We start from the raw sequence: 22,194 nt of genomic DNA, 5'->3' as shown, positions 1-22,194 counted from the left end.
ATCTCTCAGAGTCCACGGACTCACTGAAGCAGCAGCCTAGTCTTAATGGCAAATTAATAGGGCTGGATCCTGTCTGCCTTCAGGGGGATCCTATTCTGGAGAAGGGAACCAACAATTTAAAACACCTGACTCAAGGAACCCTGCAGGTAATATATGTCTTTGACTAGGAATCCCAGACTTTTTTGCACAACCCTGACCTGCCAGCTTAACTATATTAATGATTGAAGGTAGAAGTGATATTGGTGCTCTTCAGGATTCATGTGTAAGCACATTTTTATCATACTTTGGAACTTAAATCGGTTTACAGTACTTGGCATATTATTGCACAGAATATTTTTCAACTTCATGTAGCTCCAGTTTTTGATAAATTAAAGCAAACCTTTTCTTTCTTTTATTTTTACAGACATAAAAGAAAAAGTGAAAAGCAACGCAGACGACCTACAGATTAAAAAAGTAAAGAAGAAAAAGAAAAAGAAACACAAAGAGTGCGAAAAACGGAAGCGTCCAAAAATGTACAGTAAATCCATTCAGACCATCTGCTCAGGATTGCTTTCCGATTTTGAGGATCAAGAGGCCAAAGGCATTGTGGATCACCATCATCATCATCCCCACCACCACCATCTTAAAGATTTCAATGAGAAACATAAGAATCCCAAGAAGGACTCTGAGTCCAAGAGAGTGGACAACAGTGAGTTTCCCTTTGTCTCGTTAAAGGAGCCACGGGTTCAGGATAAGCTGCAAAGATTGGACGCGCTGGAGTTCAAAGAGTTCATTCACGTGGAGCACCAGCCTAACGGAGGTGCCTCGGTGGTTCACGCCTACACGAAGGAGCTCTCCCACTTGTCTCCTGTGGAGATGGAGAGATTTGCAGAAGAGTTTCTGGCTTTGGTTTTTAGTGAACAGGAGAACTGTGCCGCTTACTATGTAATGGGAATTGTTCATGGGGCAGCTACTTATTTACCTGACTTTTTAGACTACTTTTCCTTTAATTTTCCCAATTCGCCAGTGAAAATGGAGATTTTGGGAAAGAAAGACATAGAGACCACGACTATGTCCAATTTTCATGCTCAGGTAAGATATTTCTTAAAATATTTCATATTTCAAAAAATACATTTTGCTTCCTATTCAATGTTCCAGTTGTTGCTCCTTTTCTCTCAAATTCTCTAAATTTGTTAAATAAGACAATGAGCTTCCTAAAAAATTTTTACTACTAGTGCTTTTTCTCTTTATACCGTGCTATGTAGAGAACAAAAATGATAGCAGTAACGGCTATTTAATAAGATAAGACAAATAAAAAGATCCTGTGAATTACCTGCTCACAGTTTAGATTGCCTACATAATTCATGGAAATTCTGCCTTGTGTTCCTTGTTGCCTTTGGGGTAGGAGGTGCTAGTTTTGTATATTCTGAATATCTTTGGACCTTTCTGCTTCCATTAAGGCTGAAAACCAAAGAATAGAAACTGTAGGGGAAAGAACAATTCTTAAAGATGGTTAATGAAAGTCAAAGCAGGTCATTGTCTATGGAGATTCTCAGTCATCCAGGTCCTCATTCTAAAAGGATACAAATGACCAGCTGTCTGCAATGGGTATAAATCCTTCCATTCCTCACCATCCAGTCAGACCTGAAGACCTTCTTGGATGAGAAGTGAAATGTCATCAAAAGAAAAAAAACCAAGTCCAGTTGCCTCCTGATAAAGCACCTTTTGGTCAAAGCGGGTCATTTTGTCTACAAGTGAAGTGGCTGCAGTCTTGTATAAGCTTATCACACCTAGACCCAGCGAAGCCTTGAGCCCACCTTAAGTTGTGGTTGTGTTACAGTAACTGAAGGAAAAGAAACGCAACATATCCAACCCTTCCATTGCAAAATTAGAATAATAATTCATGTTTGTTTTATGCCTGCAAGTGTATTTTTGAAGGATTGATAGTTTCTGATTTTAGATTTTGTGTAGTTTAAAAAAATAGATTACTCTCGAGTTTTTCACATATTAGTATTTGCCACTTACCTATAAACAAACACCCAGCAATTTTCTGCTTGATTAAAAGAATGTGGAGGAGTTTAAAATGGAAAGTTATTTTCATGTTGCAGAAGCTGTATGGTTTTGCTGATGTTTGAGTTCTCCTCCTGGGCCACCATAGTTTTGAAGTATAGCCAAGAGTATTCATTTAGTAATCATTCCATAGAAAAGTTCAGTGTTAAGATCAAGATAGTTACATTTAATTAATAAGCTTTGCTGTATATGGGATGGGGGAATGTGGCGACAGAAATGACAGAGAGACACAGGGAGAGAGAGATTTCCCCATATACCCGTTTATAGGGCAGGGAATCTCTTGGATTGGTTTCAGCTGCACTTGGATACTTTAGCTTGGAACGGAAAATCAGATGCTCTACAGCAGGGATGTCGAACTGGCAGTCTGTAGGCCGGGTGCATCAATCGCAGGCCCTGCCCACCCCAGCTCCCCGAATGGGAAAAACGTCGTGAAATGTCACGTGATGCCAACATGACACAGCGAATTTGACACCCATGCTCTACAGCAGGGGTCTCCAACCTTGGCAACTTTAAGACTTCAATTCTGGGAGTTGAAGTCCACAAGTCTTAAAGTTGCCAAGGTTGGAGACCCCTGCTCTACAGGATCTTTTGCCTGTTTTTATCATTTCATTTATTTATTTACTTATTTATTTGTTCGACTAGTATGCTGCCTAGAGGTGACTGAATTTTATTTGAGTGTACTTTTTTTCCTGGCAGAAGGACATCATCTGAAATTTGGATTCCTCTCCATTGCAGTTCAATATAATAATCTTAATCTCTATCTTATTTGTAGTCTAAAAATAGTAAAAGGACATACACGAAAAATGAAGTTCAAAATCCAACGTCAAAATATTCATTAAAGGGTTTAAAAATATTTTCCAACTATGGAATTGGAATGATGTTGTAATTATAAAAACATTTATGCCATCTTCAGAAGGAGTTAATTACATGTTTATACAATATCTTAATGTAAGAAACACCTTAAAATGCAATTTGAAAGAGGCACCAAAGAGGCAAGTTTAACAACCAATTAAACTGTTTAAAGCCTGTAAAATAAAAATTTCTTGGCTGCTTATCTCAGAAGTATCAAGGCAAGGCAAAGTCAAATTGAAGTGCTACATTGAAAAAAACAGGATACTGTCGCCATCTGGCCTGCCTTTTCTTGTAAAGAACAGTTTTTCAATGGCCCCAGCTGTCAGGGCAGTTTCTTTGGGGATAGCCGGTCTTTCCAATATTCTTATCCCTGGCAATTTAAGGTTCTTATCAGTTATATGCGACACTTTGAATTGGACCTGAAAACCATCTCCTAGCAAGCTGTAAAAAATGATTGGGGAACCACATCTTGTTCTACCCTCCTTCTGGATCCTCCTTAATGAGAGTTTCATGTAGAATATATTACAGTAATTTAATTTGGAGGTTGAATTACCCAGCTTTGTCAAACCTGGGAATATTCTCAGCAATGGCCATGCTGATTGAAGAATTCTGGAATTCCGTAGATGTGAAAGTGACTCATTGTAGAAAGCTGATCTCAGATATGTAACCATATACCCAGATATATATTTTAGAGGAAAGGATGCAACAGCAGTGGCTGTGGTTGACAATGGCATTCATAGTCCCAGCAGCTATCTTGATATTGAGGTGTAATGTCCAGAACATCCCGAAATCACAAACCTCATCCTTCAAAGGGACTAGAACCCCGACCAGAATAATTGCTCTTTTTGTATGTATTGCTACCCAGTGTGTTGATTTTTCTATTTTGTCAGACTCATAGCTTCTTTGTTAATGTTCAGTCCATCTCTAGAATCTGTGATACTTGGTGTTGTTTGAAAAAAAAAAAAAAAGAAGTTGTGTGGAGAATTATGTAAGGCAGAAAACCTTTGTAGTATTTTATGCCAATATCTACATTGTGGTTTATTTTGGAGAACTAGCTCAAAACTGAAGTCCTTTGAAATTTATTTACATATATTGCCTTTTAGGTATTGTTTTCTTCCTGTGAAAACAGTTTGTATCAGCTTTGGCTTTGTATCAAATACGTTTTTAAGTATTTGCAAGTTAGTTTCTCTCCTCTTCCTTGTGTTCAGAGAGGAATTACATTATGAAAAGAATATTGTGGCTAGGATGAATTAAGGGGCTTTGGGGGGAAAACCCCAGTCACACTTTTTACAAATGAAATAATTCATTTTCATTTGTTTGTTATTTGATTTTTTTAAAATGAGTTTTGTATGTTTGAGGAATCCTTACTACATTAATGAATGGAGGATTTCTGAGTGGCAAAGGGGGAACTCTATTCATGCTTGGGTAGATGTAATGGAAAATGTGGGAGAGATGCTGGCTGGGAAATAATCACAGAAGAGAGGCAGGAGCCCCCAGCTGCTTATGGTCAAAGGAAGAAACTTAGGAAGGACTTCCCTTAATGGATCAAGCAGCTCAAAGTGGCAGCCAGACTTGCGGACTTGCAAGATCGACATCTGCCTACCCAGGTAAACCAGACAGGAAATATGAACTATTTTGTTGTAAGGCCACCTTGACAGAATCTTGCAAGTCTGAAAATACAAACTTCCTGCCAGCAATTTTAACTGCTTGATCCATTAGGGCAGGTCCTTCACAAGTTTCTTTTCTTGACTGTCCTTTTATTTATTTATATTTATTTTTTTTATCCTGCCTTTATTATTTTTATAAATAACGCAAGGCAGCGAACAAGAAGCAGGTATGGGGACTCCTGGCTCTCTTGTCTGATGGGTTCCTAAGTAGAATCTCTTCCCCTCCTTCCCCAAAGTCATCCACCCATTCCATTACACCGAATTGCATGATTTTGCTCCTGCTTGGAGAAGTAGAATTTCACCCAGTTCCATTGTTTGTATTAGAATATAATTTGCTGCTTGTTAAACTTGTTCATTTCATTCTTGCTCTAAAAATAGAACAGGTTCAGTCACAGCGCATGTAATCATTCTCTTTCTATATTTAGAGAGCTGAACAAAATGCCTACTAGACTCAGGAGCAGATCTGCCCCATTCTTAATGCACCAGGATTCACTCTCCAACCATATCATGGACCCGTTATAAAACCTTGAGATTATTAAATTTTCAGATGGTACCTTTTAATGAATTGATTAATTTAACTTGGAATGTACTCCACTGAAGCTAAAAATTATACAATGGCATTAAAAAAAGTGTCCTAAAATTTTTAATTGCCACTGTAGTCTTATATAGTCCTATGCCCCAAGTCCTAAAACTAAATTGAGAGAACCCAATTTAAGCAAATGAGTCAAAACATATTTATTCATGGATTTGAGAAAAATGATCCAAAGCTACATATTTGCGTATGCAAAAATATGTGAAATAAAGATGTAGTGGGAGTCAAAACTCATTGTATCAGGTAATGTGACAAGACCTAATCCTCTTCCCTCCCCCACCTCTAGATTTGGGGTTGAAATAAAAGTTGGAAGGCCTCTGGTAGAAAAAAAACCTACTATATCCCTGTTTAAAAGGTCCCAAGATACCCTGAAATCATGTTGTTGAATTTAAGCCATAATATAGTTATATGGTCTCTGATGATGAAATGTACTTTATCTCCCAGAGGTCTTTCACTTCTAGTTCTTTCGTTTTTAATGAGGGAATCAAAAAATGAAAATAAAAAACCCACCCAAAATTGCACTACAGTAAAAGGTAAAGGGTCCCCTCGCACATACGTGCTAGTCTTTGCCAACTCTAGGGGGCGGTGCTCATCTCCGTTTCAAAGCCAAAGAGCCGGCATGACTCAACGCCAAAGGCTCACGGAACGCTGTTCTCTTCCCACCAAGGTGGTCCCTATTTTTCCTACTTGCATTTTTACGTGCTTTCAAAACTGCTAGGTTGGAATAGCAGTTACAGTATAAAGAAGAAAATTGAAACATGTAGAAAAAAATGAGATATACAAAAATTTATTTATTTATTTTATTTATTTATCACATTTCTATACCGCCCTTCTCCGAAGACTCAGGGCGGGCATGTCAGTTAATATTTAGTTGGGTAACCTTTAGCATGAATGACTGCCTTACAACGTCTTCCCATGGAGTGAACCAAGTCTTTTAGTTCTGCAGCTGTTATAATGTGAAACCAAGATTGAATGATGGCTTCTATTAACTGGGTTTTATTGCTGGGTCCCTTCTGACTAAAAAGTTTCTTTAGTCGGCTCCATAGATTTTCAGTTGGGTTAAGGTCAGGGCTATTCCCAGGCCATTCCAGCAGTGGAATAGGATTCTCTTGGAAACCCCCCCCCCCAAAAAAATGGTGTTATTAGCCATCAACCCTCAAAAATACCCTTTTCACAAAAGGTTTCCACAATTTTGGCCACTACTGTATAATAAATAACCCATATGGCCATTTGGCTATTGAATTTTGATAATGTGATTGTGGAATATTGGGTGCGGGTAAACAGGATTTTGAGAGAGATAGTATTTTGTGTGAGTAAATTGTATTCAGTAAATTGCTGTTAAACCAAAGAATTTTTAGTGCAATATACAAATTGGGCTCCCCAGTTACTCTCCTGAAAAATAATTGTTTGCATTTATTCGCAGAAGGAGTTGCAAGGCTGTTATGAAAAGGAACTACAGGTAGTCCTCAACTTATGACCACAATTGAGCCCAAAATTTCGGTTGATAAGTGAGACATTTGTTAAGTGAGTTTTGCCCCGTTTTACGACCTTTCTTGCCTCAGTTGTTAAGTGAATCACTGCAGTTGTTAAGTTGGTAACACGGTGGTTAAGTGAATTTAGCTTCCCTCAATGACTTTGCTTATCAGAAGGTGGCAAAAGTGGTCATGTGACCCCAGGACACTACAATTGTCATAAACATGAGTCGGTTGCCAAGCTCCGAATTTTAATCACGTGACCATGGGGATGCTGCATATCACATCGTAAGTGTGAAAAACGGTCATAAGTCACTTTTTTTCCAGTGCCGTTATTTGGAATGGTCACTAAACAGACTGTTGCAAATTGAGGACTACCTGTGTTACATTTAGGCTTTGTAAATAAGGTGTGTTTCTACGTATACAACATGTCTCTTTTGAGTCTTAGAAGAAATGTATTGGACAAATTTCTCTGCTTTAGAAATCAGATATAATTTGGCATGCTGAGTAAGCCACTGTGGCCTAGTTCATACATAATACTAGGGCATAGATCACGGCTTAGAAACTAGAAAAACTAGACTCTTATTTCATTTAGTGAAAACCAAACAAAGTACATTACAATTTATCAAGAGGTTAACTAAATCATTTCTCACAGAGTAAATATTTGTATGATATTGTATTTATGAAATAACATTTGTTTTCATTACTCTCATTCAGAGAGAGTCGGGGGTGGTAGAAGCAGAATTCTTATTAGTTTCTCCCTCCCTCCCTCCCTCCCTCCCTCCCTCCCTCCCTCCCTCCGTGTGTGTGTGTGTGTGTGTGTGTGTGTGTGTGTGTTGTGTGTGTGTGTGGAGAGAGAGACTTATCTGTGCGGTTTTAGATTTTTCTCTTCTATTTATTGTCTGTTAAGTGACATAGAATATATGGGGCAATTAAAAGCTAATTAACCACTTCCTGACAAGCCAGCAACAAAGCAATCCGAATATTGCCTCAGCAGAACTTTCAGTTGAGAAGAGGGAGGAGAAAAAGGAAGTGAAAACAGAATTGTATGGCTGTGAAAAACCATTTCAAAACGGTCCCTAGTTTTAGCAGATGGCAACAATCCGTGAAATGGGATGTTTACAGTAGTCTTTAACCTCAGACTTTACACTAAAGACAACAAAACAGATGGAGGGAAGAAAAGGGTGGAAATGAAGGAAAATGAACTCTTGTAAGTCGAGGACCTGTATTAATTGCAATGCCCTGGGGAAATGAAAACTGTTCAGGGAGAGGAAAAGATAGTATTCCACTATTTAAATCATATAGATAAAAGTTCATCAGTTTTCTTATAATACTGTATAGCTAGAACAGATGAAAGGGGGCAGGCAATCTTCCCTGAAATATATTGCTTTCTCTACCATCTATAAATAGGCCGGCGTGTTTTGTGTGATAACTTTCCATACCATATGATAAATTCCTGGAAAAGTTTTTATAATCATCATTGAAAACATTTGGGCCTCAGCATTCTTTTTGAGAGTGTATTTGATGTCATTGTGGATGCAGTAAAAAATGTAATTTAAGAAATAATAGAATAAGCTTTATTTTAACTACATTTATTGGATCAAAATCTAAAACCAAAATTGTTATAAAAAGGCTGACTGGTTTTTTTTTATCAGAGTGGTTACTGCATTACTTACACAATCAATGCCAATGACTTTAATTTTAATATGGATATATTTTCCACAATCAATTACAGAGCAACTATCCTGCAGTAGACTTTAAAATGCTCAGCAGGTTAAAACCAAATGGTTCTTAGCCTTTAAGACCTGGTCCATTAGACTGTTTTAATGATGTCCATTGTGCTAATTGAGTGTTCTTGTGGTTTTGGCTTTGTTTCAGTAAGATGCCCAGAGTTTGTGGAATTGGGTCTGTATATGAATTATGCAAAATAAAAGAGTTTAATCTCTCAAAATATCTTCAGAAATTTTCCTCATGCATGTATGAGTTTGTGTGTAAAAATTCAGGGCATCCAACTTTGATTGATGGATTGGTAAACTAAAGTTGTCTATAGGGGCTTCTGTGGAAATAGTATGCTTAATGGATTAGGAGTGATATTTGGCTGCCAGGATGCTAGTGAAGGGTTTATTGCATTTTGTCTGTGGGAACAACATACATTGGGGAAAAAAAACCACACACATGAAAAAAAGCATTGTCTAGCGCCCAGAAACTTGAATCTTTGACTAGAGAGATGTAAAGATTAGCACTGTTGCATAAGTGACAACTGTACAATCGGTTATTTTAGTGGGTTGAATATAGGAACTCTGTGTGTGCATTAGATCATCTGGTAATTTAAAAAGCCATTACTGGATGCTGACTATTCAGCTGAATAACCTTGAAAGTACAGCCTGATGACAACTTGATTGATTCCATCATTCAGAGCAGTGTTGGCAAAAAAAATGAGATAGCAGCTTACATGAGAGATCATTTTCTGCCTCTTATAAATGGAAATGCATTCTTGAAATTATACCTTGACAGAGAGAAGTCATAAAGTAATAAGTAAAAGTAATAAAAAGTAAACAATTATTCTCAATAATTTTTTTTATAAAAATAGAGTATTGTGTATGAAGTATGAATACTTCCCTTTTTTAAAATTAAGAATATACTCTGTCTGCTTCCTTTAGGTGACCTAAAAATGGAACTTGATACTATCTGATTGCTCTTATTTGCCAAAGTTGTTTAAGTTTAATTTTTACAATAATGTATTTAAGATCCTTTCATTAAACATATATTGATGTGATAATTTAACATTGCACTTGACAGCAATCTGTATCTAAAATTACGTTTATTGTTTTGTGAACAACATTTAATACCAAGTATTGCTTGCATTTCAGAAAATATATAGCATAGTTTTACATATTTAAATAATTTTGCACATTATGCTGGGTATAAAGTAAACTGGTCCTTTCTTTTTTTTACTTTAATTGGCTTTTGTTCAGGTAAAAAGAACATATTCCCATGGTACATACAGAGCTGGCCCGATGAGACAAATCAGCTTGGTTGGAGCAGTAGATGAGGAAGTTGGGGATTATTTTCCAGAGTTCCTTGATATGTTGGAAGACTCACCTTTGTTAAAAGTAAGATGGAAATTAGAATGTGTTGGAACCTTTATTTCAAATAAAAACATGCTATTGTTCAGTAATTAATTCCTTAATCTAATGAGAGAGTCAAAATTAATAAATTATTTAACATCAAGAATATATATATATATATATATATATATATATATATATATCAACTTGTATGTTACATTCATATTTTAAGAGCTTATACTTTAATTTTTTAAAACTGCATCCATTGCACATGTTCAAGCAAAACTGAAAGATTTAAAATTCTGAAGCTCATAACATGTAGATAGTAGTTTATTGCAGAAATGGGCACATTTGCAATGCTCATCACTTTGATTTCAAAATATTGGGAATGTACAAGTTTCAGTCTGGGTTTCAATCTCGGTTCAAATTGAATGTTCCAATGCTTTGCATTAATCAAATTGCCAATAATGTTATCAGTTGTAGATGGATACCCAGTATTTTTCATTTTGTGAAATAAATAGTTTAAAATAGTATCAGAAAATAACAAATTTTAAACATAAGTGTTTCATTTTAGTGTACTTTACCATGGGGGACTCTTTCTAGTCTTAAACTAGAAAGTCGGAAAGACAGTGATGATGGTCCCATCATGTGGGTACGTCCAGGAGAACAAATGATTCCCGTGGCAGATATGCCAAAGTCGCCTTTCAAAAGGAAAAGGTATGTTGTAATATCTGGTTGACTTCAATATTCAGTAATATTTAATACTCCGTTCCAGGATTGGTGTAGCAGAAGGAGTGGCAGAATCTGGGAGGCGGAGTTAAAAGAGGAATCAATCTAGAATCCTATGTAGCCACAAGCAGACTTAAGTCTAACCTCCCTTGAATTCTCTTGACTTTTATCTAAAACAGGTACTTGCCTTTGGTTGAGAAGATTCTGGTACATAGGTTATAGCAATATATCAATTTAATAGGATCTTCACATGTGGACCTGATCTTTCTTGTCTGACAATTGGCAATGGAGTGACTGTGTATTGTCAGTGTATAGAGCACACACCCTAAGAACTGGTTTCTCAGGTATCACATTTTGTTGTCCTAAACAGCAGCTAAAGTCCAAAAAGGGCTTTAGAGATTGATGTCAGATAACTAATTAAAGATTCTGTTACTGTTAATGTTTCTCCTCCCCCCCCTCCACCTCTTGCTCTTAAAGATGCTATTTTCTGGCAAAGAAATAAATTTATTTAATAATTATTCCCTTTAAGGAAATAAGCAGTCCACATTTCATGCAACATGTATGCCACTATTTGATTTTATTTGGGTTTCCCCCCAATTATTTCAGTAATTATTAAATAAAATGGATACATTCATTAACCTAATGCAAAAATATATTTTTTTAAAAGGGTGGGGTCCCTTTCCCCAAATAGTAAAAAAAAAGAAAGAAACTTGCAAGAAAGAGATGGAAATACCGGATTTACAAATGATGAACAAGATGATCATTTAAAAAAAATTAAAAATGAGTGTACAAAAATAATGTATCAAAAATATGATGTGGACTATGCATTTACATTGAAATATCAGAGACTTAAATTATTTCATAAAGATTACAAATGGATTTGGGTAAAATGATAAGAATTTTGTCAGAAGAGCAAAAACTGTAGAGGAAAACTGGGGTTAGAATTTTTTGTATGGCAGCGGTACTCAGCTTTTTTGGCACCAAGGACTGGTTTTGTGGAGGGCAATTTTTCCATGGACCGGGAGGCGGGACAGGGGAGGAGGATCGCACAATCTATATCTCTTACATGTGCAGATTACAGTAGAGTTCAAACCCCTATGAGAATCCAGTGCCTGATGTTTTTGGGTGAAGCTGGAGCAGTGATACTAGTGCTGGGGAGTGGATTCAAAATACGGATGGAGCTGGCTCGCTTGCCCGCTGCTCACCTCCTGCTTCCAAACAAGCCATGGACCGATACTGGTCTGTGACCCCTGATGTATGGGACGGCTGGAAGGAAGAAAGAAACAAAAAAATACAAAATTGGTTTGACCACCTTCAATGATGAGTTGCTATCTTTGGTGACCTTCAATGGTTAAATGATAAAACAGATTGGCTACTGCTAAGGATGTCTTAAATAATACAGGTGTATTAAAAAATTTAGGGCAAGACTTTCTGTGATTTAATTTCATATGTAAAATACTCATTTTTACAGAGTTTGATCCAGGACATGCTCATATCCATGACTCCGGCCTTAGTGTTTTTATTTAGTCTTTGGGCAGACATATCTCAGTGTTGAGAACTCTGCCTCAGTGCTCGTATTTCGACAGTGTGGTGAAAGCTTCTTTTGTGGAAAGGGATATTCAGTTATGGCTATGTTAATTAAAGAGTCAGGTATGGTCTAGTGATCAAGGTGTTGTGGTTTAGGGCAAGGAAAATCCCAGGATCTTGTCCACTTTTAGTCATAGAAACTCACTTGGTGCTGTTTGGCCTAATTCCCCTTTCTCAGCCCATCCTATCTCATGGAAGAATTGGAAAACGGTGCGATACGTATATGTGTGTGTGTTGGGATCGGGTTATTTGTAGGACTGTCTCTCCCCACTTCATGCTGTGAGTGGAATTAATAAACCTATGAAGCCGAAATCTTTAAAATGCCTACCCTTCCTTTTATTCCGTTTTAACAGAACTACCAATGAAATTAAAAACCTGCAGTACCTACCTCGTACTAGCGAGCCTCGTGAGATGCTTTTTGAAGACAGGACGAGAGCACACGCCGATCACATAGGGCAAGGGTTTGAACGACAGACTACAGCTGCCGTCGGAGTGTTAAAGGCAGTGCATTGTGGAGAATGGTATGTGATTGCCGGTCGGTTCAGGAAAATATCTGCAGAATACTAGACGTGTTTTATCAATGAGAAAATGGTCCAAAAGTGGGTTATGAAAGCATCTTTCAAGTACTTGAAGGAATGTCTCACAGAAAAAGATCAAACCTTGGTTCTCTGTCATTCAAAAGTGGCACAGATATGGCACATGGATGTTTATAGATAGAATATTTATAGCTCAGGGTTTAATTGTGGGCTACTTGGTGGTGGTAGTTTGGTAATGAAATGTCTTGAAGACATTTCATTACCAAAATAGGAAACGCCATCAGTAGTAAAAGGGAGTGGAGTTTGATCTTATTTTTATATACTAGTGGCTTGCCCTGCCTGTGTAAGAGCAAACCCCACTCCCTTCTAGCACTGATAAAGGTTACTTAATTGGGTAATAATACGCCTGCAAGAAACGGACCAAGCTCAGAGAGTACCAAAGACCCCCACACAATGATTTTTAATTATAGATCAAGGCAATTTTGGATTAGGAAAACATATCTTACTGATAAGAGCAGGTTGATAATGGAACCAATTAAACCAAGAGATTCTGAGATCTTTTTCACTGGATATCTTCAAACATACTCGTCTGGGAGGTTGGATTAAATGTCCTTTTCTCAGTTTTTTTCTAGACATTTTATCAGTAGACATACCATTTAGTAAGAATTTTCATATGAAACAGCATTCAGCAGCATTAAAAGAAAGACATTTAAAATGATACTGAAGGAAGACTTATTTTTGTTGCCATACTTATCAATGGGGGTAATCCACATAGTTACCTAGAAAAATGAAAATTGTACCTTGATTGGAGAACTGCTAATTGCCTGGCACTTAAAGAATGGAAGAATGGGATAATAATAATTAATCTTTTGGTTTGAAATTGGATTATATAGTTAATAGTAAAGCCTCCAAGTCCTTGTGACTTATTCTATGGATATTTCCATTCGCCATGTAGTTTTCTTGGAAATAATACTTTGCTTCTGTCTGTTTCCCTGACTAGTCAACCGCAGTAAGAATAGCCTGAAAGTTTCTCATCTCTGTACTTAATTAACCAAGATGGTCTCAGTATAGCTTTTAAACTCAGACAATGCTAGCCAGACGCTGCCTTGTACTGAGTCAGTGTCTTGTCTGACTTGTGAATCCTACTGCTTTACTCTTTTCTCACAGCTCAGTGTAAAACATTTCTTGAATTCATTTCTGTGAGTCTGTTGCCGAACTATTTGGTTCTCTCCTCATTAAGCAACAGTTAGTACAAGACGCAGAACTTTGGCATCAATTACTACAATGTCTTCCTTATGTCTGTTAAATTTAAATTTAAAAATATGCTAAATGAGCTTTACTTCCACAGTATACTCGATATATGGGACAATTTTCAATCGTCCCATTTTACATTTTCTACAGTTACAAAAACAATATTGCTGTATGAAATTTAATTTTCCAATAATTGTGTATCAGAATCAACTTTCTTTTAGTTACAGAATGCAATAGGAAAGAAAAGCCAACAAACATAGAGACACACACTTACACAGAGTGTGGGGTGAGGGAGGAAGAGACAGTGTATTAAAGAAAGAAAGAGAGAATATTAGAGAGAGGGTGAGAGGAGAAAAAGTACTTTTCTGATTGGCTTGAAGAAAATGTCCAGTTTTAATAATCTTGGAAACATGCTGTTCCTATATGTTTAGCTCTTGAAGAGCATATACATGTGGATAGTACCACTGGACATCATGATGAGATGAGAAACCAATGATAGAAATCACGTTATTGACATGGCTCTCTCAATGCCAGTAATTTTACTTTGGGATTTCACAAAGTTTTCTTTATTGTCATCTTGATTTCTTGATCCGTATAGTTTCTGCATTTCACTCTCTGATATCGCCTCCTACTTACCTCTTAGTCACTACGAAATAGAACTTAATAGCTTTTTGGATGGCTTTGCTGTAATCCAATCCTTCAGACTGCACTTCAACATTGTAATTTTATTTGCTTTTTTTAAAAAAAGGTTGGAAACTGCTAACTTTCAAATATGGTTTATGAAATTTATTAGAACAGCCATCCTTCAACTGTTTCACCTGTTTCATTTTCCAATATAGCTATCGCCTCTTCTTGGTTGCAAGAATAGTTCATTGGCTGGTTGATTGAATTAAATATTAAATTTTTCATCTTCATTCTCAATGTTTTTTGTCTGATGGATGAAAGAACTTTCATTTGCTAAAGTGATATTTTCAGCATCTGCTTCTAATACTTCCTATTTTGGGCACAAAGAAGAAGAGCTATTTTCGGGGGGAAAAAGATAATGTAAATTATATAAATCTTACATCAGTGAATTGCAATATAGTTTTGGCAAATGGTTCATGATGCCTTTCAGCGCTATTGGTTGATGCGATTTGCATACTGCAATCAGCTGGGCACTCCATCTGTGATTGGGCAGCCTGATGCCAAGATCTTCTCCTGGCTGAATTTTTTCCCCTCTTCTGTTCATCTTTCATCCTCAAATGCTTGAGTGTTTTAGGAACTGTGCGCCAAAATAAACAAGTCTCATCTGTATTGCAAATCTGACACAGTATGAGGCGTTCATTCTGGGTTATGTTATGTAACCTTTTCCTTAAAACCTAACTTTCCTCCATTCGGACATACATTCGCCATCTGTATGTTCACAGTTCCAAGATTAGACAGTTCCAGAGACATGCAAATCTAGGTTTACTTCTGCAATCGTATTAACTGCTAATTTTTAGTTTTATTCCCCATAATTAACAACACCCACCACTGTTTCTTCGCTAAGTGAGGTTTCATGTCCCTCTTTAAATGCTTTTTTACCCCAAGTGCAGTTTATGTGCCGCTATGATTTATATTACACTGAAGATATAATTCTGTACAGGTAGTCCTCGACTTATGACCACCATTGAGCCCAAAATTTCTGCTACTAAGCGAGACAGTTGATAAGTGAGTTTTGTTTCATTTTGCGATCTTTTTTGCCACATTTGTTAAGTGAATCACTGTAGTTGTTAAATAAGTAACACGATTGTTAAGTGAATCTTGTTTGTCAGAAGGTTGCAGAAGGTGATCACATGACCCAGAGACATTGCAATCGTCATAAATATGAGTCAGTTGGTTGACTCAGCCTTCTATCCTTCCGAGGTTGGTAAAATGAAGACCGAGATTGTTGGGGGCCAAATGCTGAGTCTGTAAACCGCTTAAAGAGGGCCGTGAAGCCCTATAAAATCTAAGTGCTGTTGCCATTATCCTTGCTGAGTATCTGAATTTTGATTACATGGCTATGAGGATGCTGCAACGGTCATAAGTGTGAAAAAATGGTCATAAATCACTTTTTTTCTGTGCCATTGTAACTTTGAACGGTCATTAAACGAACTGTTGTAAGTCAAGGACTTACCTGTACAGCTTATTGCGTTTTTATAGACTTTTGCTTAACTTGCTTATAAAAAAATTAGTAACAATTTTTAATAATCCTGAATGGCAACTTTGGTTATTTCCCCCCCCCCCCCTGTGTGTAGGGTTGAACAACCTCGCATAACCAAAGACGTAATTTGTTTTCACGCGGACGATTTCTTAGAGGTAGTTCAACGACTGCAGTTGGATTTGCACGAGCCTCCGCTTTCCCAGGTAACTGTCTTGATGGCCAGTTGATGTTTAAGAATATTCCGAATCTTTGAAGGGGGGGTTCTTTTATTTTCTCTCTTCTTTCTTCTAGTGCGTCCAGTGGGTGGACGACGCAAAACTTAACCAGTTACGAAGGGAAGGCATTCGATACGCCAGGATTCAGTTGTACGATAACGATATTTATTTTATCCCACGGAATGTTATACATCAGTTTAAGACGGTTTCGGCGGTGTGCAGTTTGGCGTGGCACGTGCGGCTCAAGCTCTACCACTCGGAGGCAGAAAACAAAACCGCCTACGACACGGATCCCCCGACTGACTCCATGTCTTCTCTGACGGGACTTCAGACTGTGGGCGCCACCCATCCCGCGGATGTCCACGCCTACGAAGGAACCAAATTCTTAAGTAGCCTTCAGACTAAATACATGAAACAGGAGGTTTCGTGCCCGCCACACGAACCCGATTTCTCCCCCCAGAATCCCAGGGAGACCCTTCCCGTCGACCTTCCAGAAAAGATGGCGCCCGCCTCCAGTGCTGCAGAATGTTCGAAAGTGAAAGCGAGACTGGATCACGCATATTTGACAGGGTGGAGACTCGAGACTGACTCGAACCCCGAGCCTGGCCACAAATACTTACAGGACAGCGTGTGCCCTGGGGGTCATGCGAATCTGGAAGACGCGAGACACAGGAGCTCAACTTACCCAAGTCTGCATGGCAAACCAGAAGATGATTTTTTGTGTTAAGTGTGTGTGTGCGCGTGCGTGCGTGCGTGTGCGTGGGCCTGCGTATATGTTTTTAAAGTACTTTTAAAATATAATGACAACAATGTAAGGAGGCTTACAATTCTGTGAGGCAGGATGTCTTTCTGACCTGCCCTTGCAGCTGTGGCAACATAAAATAGTACATGTAGCTTTGTAACATTCCTCAGTGCCTGTCCATAACTGTAAACTGTTTGAAAGCACTTAGGGCCAGATGCACTGTAAACACTGCAGGTATAACATAAAAAAGTCTTTAAATATGAGTTGTAGGTTTTAGAATAGAGCTGACATTTAACATATATATTTTTTGTAAGATAAGCCCGAATTCTTTTTGACAATTCCAGGCTTTTCCATAGAGCTTATTTATACCATTTTGTTTCCTTTTTAATGTGTCAGCACTGTAGTGTAAATAGCTTTTTTTAAAAAAAACACACACACACACACAAAACAAAATGAAACAAAAACAAAAAAAAACTTTTTAGTGTGATTTATATTAAAATGTGAGCCGCTTAATAAAGGTTCATGATAATTATTTTTATTTTGAAAAATCTCAGTCCTGGTAAAAGAAAAAAAAAGGGAAATATTCTTATATTAAAAATACATAGATGTATTAAGTAAGATAGAATTTGTTGTTGAATTTCCACAAAATCTAACCTGGAGAAGAATGGGAAGGTTTCATTGCCTTTTGTTTGGATGCTAGACAGTATGTCAAAATGAAAGCATAACTTTCTTTTTCCTATCTTACGAACGTTAGACTTCAGCAAGGATTGAACATTTGAGCACTCTTGACAGGCATATCACTAAAGTGGAGTCCTAATGAATGGCAAATCGTGAATAAATACAAAAAAGAGGGATACAAAAGAAGAATACTACTACAGTTTGCCAGTTATTTGAACAAAATATATAAATAGACCTGCAATAATCTACTTAATTCTTTTTTCCCCTGTCCTTTGGTTGGGAACTTAATTCTGTAACGGCAACAAGCAGATCACTAAAGAGAGTTTTACAATAAATGTAAGAAAGGTGGGGGCGGGAAATCATTTCATTTCCAACCAAGAATATAGTGCTGGATCAATGTGAATTTCCCTCATGCATCTGGCTAAATAAAGTTAGGAACACGCTTAGTTTAATTCCTTCTGTGCCAGAACTTAAAAAGTTTTCCTTTATGTAACGGAACACAGAAACAGCTGTCTATTTCTGACCTCTTTTATGGCACAAACGATGACTTCCATTATTCCCAGCAGGGAGTATAATATGAAAAAATATCTATTAAAATACCCACCCATCTCGTCAATTCCATTTTGAGTCCTCAGCTTTGCCATACAGGTGATGATTATCTTCGCAGCAGCCCCCGGCCCCACAATTCGGTTAAATACGCAATAAAACCCCTCCTTGTCGTATCACTTGAGTTTCTTAGCTCGCGTTGCTGTAATCGTGGTAATTTTAGAGACAAGCAAATCATTAGACTTCATTTGCGTGTGGGATTTTTTTTTTTTTTTTTTTACAATGAGGTTTAATGTATGGGCCTGAATTCAAAAATTGCCACAGAATCTGCTGCTGCCAGGAAAAAAAATAAATTGAGAATCAGCTAGCCTTCAATGGGACCAGGGCATCTCTTAATTTAAAATTTATCTGCAGTAGGGAATATATACTGCCCTGTTTCTATACATACAGAGACACGATGAAAATATCCGGCTGGCATGCTTTGCTATACTATGTGAGTAAACGTGGCGCTGCCTGGGGTAGGTTCTGAGGCATATATTGCAATTGTAGAACCATCAACATTTCAAGAAAAGGCAGATACGCAGAGAGATTAGATACGAGGAGGGAGATTCACCTGCGGTAACCAAACTTTGGGTTAGAATAGTCACGTTTGATTCTTGGCCTCTTCCACTTTAAACTCTCTGGGTTATTTTGAGGCTGTTGAAAAAGAAAAGCACAGCCAGAAAGAAAAAAAAAATGCCCTTATTAAAACCAGGTCTAATAATCGCTCTGCATTTTAAGCACGAAGGATGATTTCTAGGACAGGGGTCTCCAACCTTGGCAACTTGTGGACTTCAGACTCCCAACTTCCTCACTGGCTGAGGAATTCTGGAAGTTGAAGTCCACAAGTCTTACAAGTTGCCAAGGTTGGAGAACTCTGTCCTAGAAGGCTCTTGCTATGAATATGAAGAGTCGACATGGTGTTCTTTACAAAGTGATGATGTCAGCAAACACCACCATTTTTGTGGTGTTTTTTTTTTCCCTGTACACTGTTTGATAAACACGTCTTAACAATGTCAGTCAGTTTCTGCAAGAGGCTGCTTTGTGTGTTTTCCCTTTGAGGTTGATGCAGTGGGCTGAAAATGTTACTGAAGTGCTGGAACCTTTTGTTCAAACCAATTGTTCACCTGAAATTAAGCTGTCATTGGATATTGTCGTTCCTGTCTTTCGTTAGGGCTATTATATCTGGCGTGCTAAAAACCTGGACGGCCTCTAGAAGGCAGCAATGAGTTAAAAGAGTTTTCTAAGACTCTTAGCTGTCAACGAGGACTTACCTCCCATCTTTGCACCCCAAATATATTAGCCTTAATTAAGTCTTTTTGTTTTTCCTTCAGAAATAATGTCCTTCCTAGTCTCCTTCCACTTACCTGCTTTGAATGATGCAACAACAGATAAATGCTACTTTTATATCTCTCCACCTCACGCTATAATTTAAGAAGAAACTATTTTCAATCTGTATAGTTTCATCTTTCCAAGCTAGGATCTGAATTGTTGGGGTTAGACTAGTTATGACACCCTACCCTCCCTCTATTTTTTTTTAACATACAAGTAGTCCTCAACCATACGACCACAGTGGAGTCCAACCTTTTTGTTGCTAAGCGAAACATTCGTTCAGTAAGTTTTGCTCCGTTTTGCAACCTTTCTTCCCACAGTCGCTAAGCGAATCGCCGCAGTTGTTAAATTAATGACATGGTTGTTAAGTGAATCTGGCTTCCCCACGAACTTTGCTTGCCAGAAGGTCATAAAAAGGGGATCACGTGACCCTGGGACCCTGCAACCGTCATAAATGCGAGTCAGTTGCCAAGCATCTGGATTTTGATCACGTGACCGTGATGAGGCTGCCAAGGTCATAAGTGTTGGAAACGGTCATAAGTCACTTTTTTCCCAGTGCCGTAACTTTGAACTGCCAGTAAATGAACTGTTGTAAATTGAGGATTACCTGTATTATGTAGTAGGCAATCATTAGCAATTGGGTTGGAGAGATTTGTGCTTAAATCTTTTTTCTTCTGATTTTGGAATTTGAGATAACAATTATAATACTCCCTGTTCAGTGAAGTATAGAAAAATACGGCTTAGTGTTTCTGAAAAATGAAGTATTTGCCACAATTTGGATCCTGGGCCGATTGTTTTGCTGGAATGTAATCGACTACAAAATTTGTTTTGAAGTGGAAAATGTTTGTACTGTGTATTCTAGACAACAATGGAGCATTCCAAAACTTTAATTCATGGATTATGCTTAAAACTTGGTTTAATCCTAGTATGCAAATCACGTTTCCTTTGTTGAGAAGGTGATGAATGTTATAGGCACTTCCTGATGGGAGAGTCCTATAACTTACTCACTATTTATACTGAACCAGTCAAGCAAAATTGTAATTCTTCTGAAGAGACCAAGTTCGGAAAGTATGCATGGGTTATTAGCTAGACTCTTACTACAAAACTGAATGGCAATGGTCCAAAAGCCAGTTTCTTACTACCTGGTACCCAGTCAACTAAGCAATGGAAGGAAAGTAAGGAGTCATAAAACAAAAGTTTAAAACCTTCTCAATTTCTATCAGCTTCTTGCAGAAGCTAGAACAAGCAAGAATCCAATTGTGGCTGCAATATTCTTCCTGCTAACAGTTGCCTGTGTGCGTCCTTCCAAAAATTCTTCTAACCATACCATTAAAAAAAGACCGTGTTGCTTTGCTCTCGGTAGAAAACTAAAACCCTGATGAGTTGCTATATTTTTCCTTCGTGGAATACTATTGGTTTACCTTTATCAAGAACAAACAAAAATGTTCCTTCTGTGTTGGAAAAATAAGTGAAATAGTACATAAACTCATTGTCCTATGTCATTGAATATTTGATTGTATGTAAGGCTAGGCTAAAGTATGCTAAGCTGATTTGGCTTAAGGATGGTTTAGATATGCCTCATTTTGGTAATCTGTGCAGAAACAAACCACAGTACAGGTTAATATGTGTGTGAATACCGGGTGTGAATGGAAGAGATAAGTTAACAAGGAGGAAGCAATATATCTTCAGAGTATCATATTACATAAAGCACTTTAATGTCAATTGCTTTTATTTTATTCATTGAAAAAAGTAAGGTTCTACATTTAGGCCAAAAAAACAAAATGCACCAGTACCGTATATGTGGTACCTTGCTCAATAGTAGTACCTGTGAGAGGGATCTTGGAGTCCTAGTGGATAACCATTTAGATATGAGCCAGCAGTGTGCAGCAGCTGTTAAAAAAGCCAACACAGTTCTGGGCTGCATAAACAGAGGGATAGAATCAAGATCACGTGAAGTGTTAGTACCACTTTATAATGCCTTGGTAAGGCCACACTTGGAATATTGCATCCAGTTTTGGTCGCCAGGATGTAAAAAAGATGCTGAGACTCTAGAAAGAGTGCAGAGAAGAGCAACAAAGATGATTAGGGGGCTGGAGGATAAAACATATGAAGAACGGTTGCAGGAACTGGGTATGTCTAGTTTAACAAAAAGAAGGACTAGGGGAGACATGATAGCAGTCTTCCAATATCTCAGGGGCTGCCCCAAAGAAGAGGGAGTCAAACTATTCTCCAAAGCACCCGAGGGCAGGACAAGAAGCAATGGGTGGAAACTGATCGAGGAAAGAAGCAACTTAGAACTAAGGAGAAATTTCCTGACAGTTAGAACAATTAATAAGTGGAACGACTTGCCTGCAGAAGTTGTGAATGCTCCAACCCTGGAAATTTTAAAGAAAATGTTGGATAACCATCTGACTGAGATGGTGTAGGGTTTCCTGCCTGGGCAGGGGGTTGGACTAGAAGGCCTCCAAGGTCCCTTCCAACTCTGTTGTTATGTTATGAAAAAGGGGAAGATTAGACAGAAAATCGTAACACATAGGTGGGGATATATATATAAAATTCGTTTTCGTAGGTTTTCACGGGTATAGGTATGTAGGTCTCAACCTTACACAGGAAAAGACCCGAATATGCCAAGACCTACATATCACACACACAAAATTTTAATGAATTTAATGAAG

General features: G+C 37.8%; 1 protein-coding gene across 1 annotated transcript in view; it reads left to right on the top strand.

The window, feature by feature from the left end:
• The window catches only part of RSBN1L (round spermatid basic protein 1 like), a 32,113-nt gene extending 12,521 nt beyond the window's left edge, over positions 1-19,592 (top strand). The window contains exons 3-8 of the mRNA XM_058190306.1: positions 404-1,071; positions 9,608-9,745; positions 10,275-10,417; positions 12,370-12,537; positions 16,062-16,170; positions 16,259-19,592. Of these exons, the coding sequence (XP_058046289.1) occupies positions 404-1,071; positions 9,608-9,745; positions 10,275-10,417; positions 12,370-12,537; positions 16,062-16,170; positions 16,259-16,909 (1,877 nt within the window). The 3' untranslated portion in view covers positions 16,910-19,592. The remainder of the gene's footprint in view (positions 1-403; positions 1,072-9,607; positions 9,746-10,274; positions 10,418-12,369; positions 12,538-16,061; positions 16,171-16,258) is intronic.
• The last annotated feature ends 2,602 nt before the right edge of the window (positions 19,593-22,194 follow it).

This window comes from Ahaetulla prasina, chromosome 7 (genome assembly GCF_028640845.1).
Source record: "Ahaetulla prasina isolate Xishuangbanna chromosome 7, ASM2864084v1, whole genome shotgun sequence".
Classification (NCBI taxonomy): domain Eukaryota; kingdom Metazoa; phylum Chordata; class Lepidosauria; order Squamata; family Colubridae; genus Ahaetulla; species Ahaetulla prasina.
The sequence above is the reverse complement of the archived record's forward strand: the minus strand, read 5'-3'. Positions and strand labels throughout refer to the sequence as shown.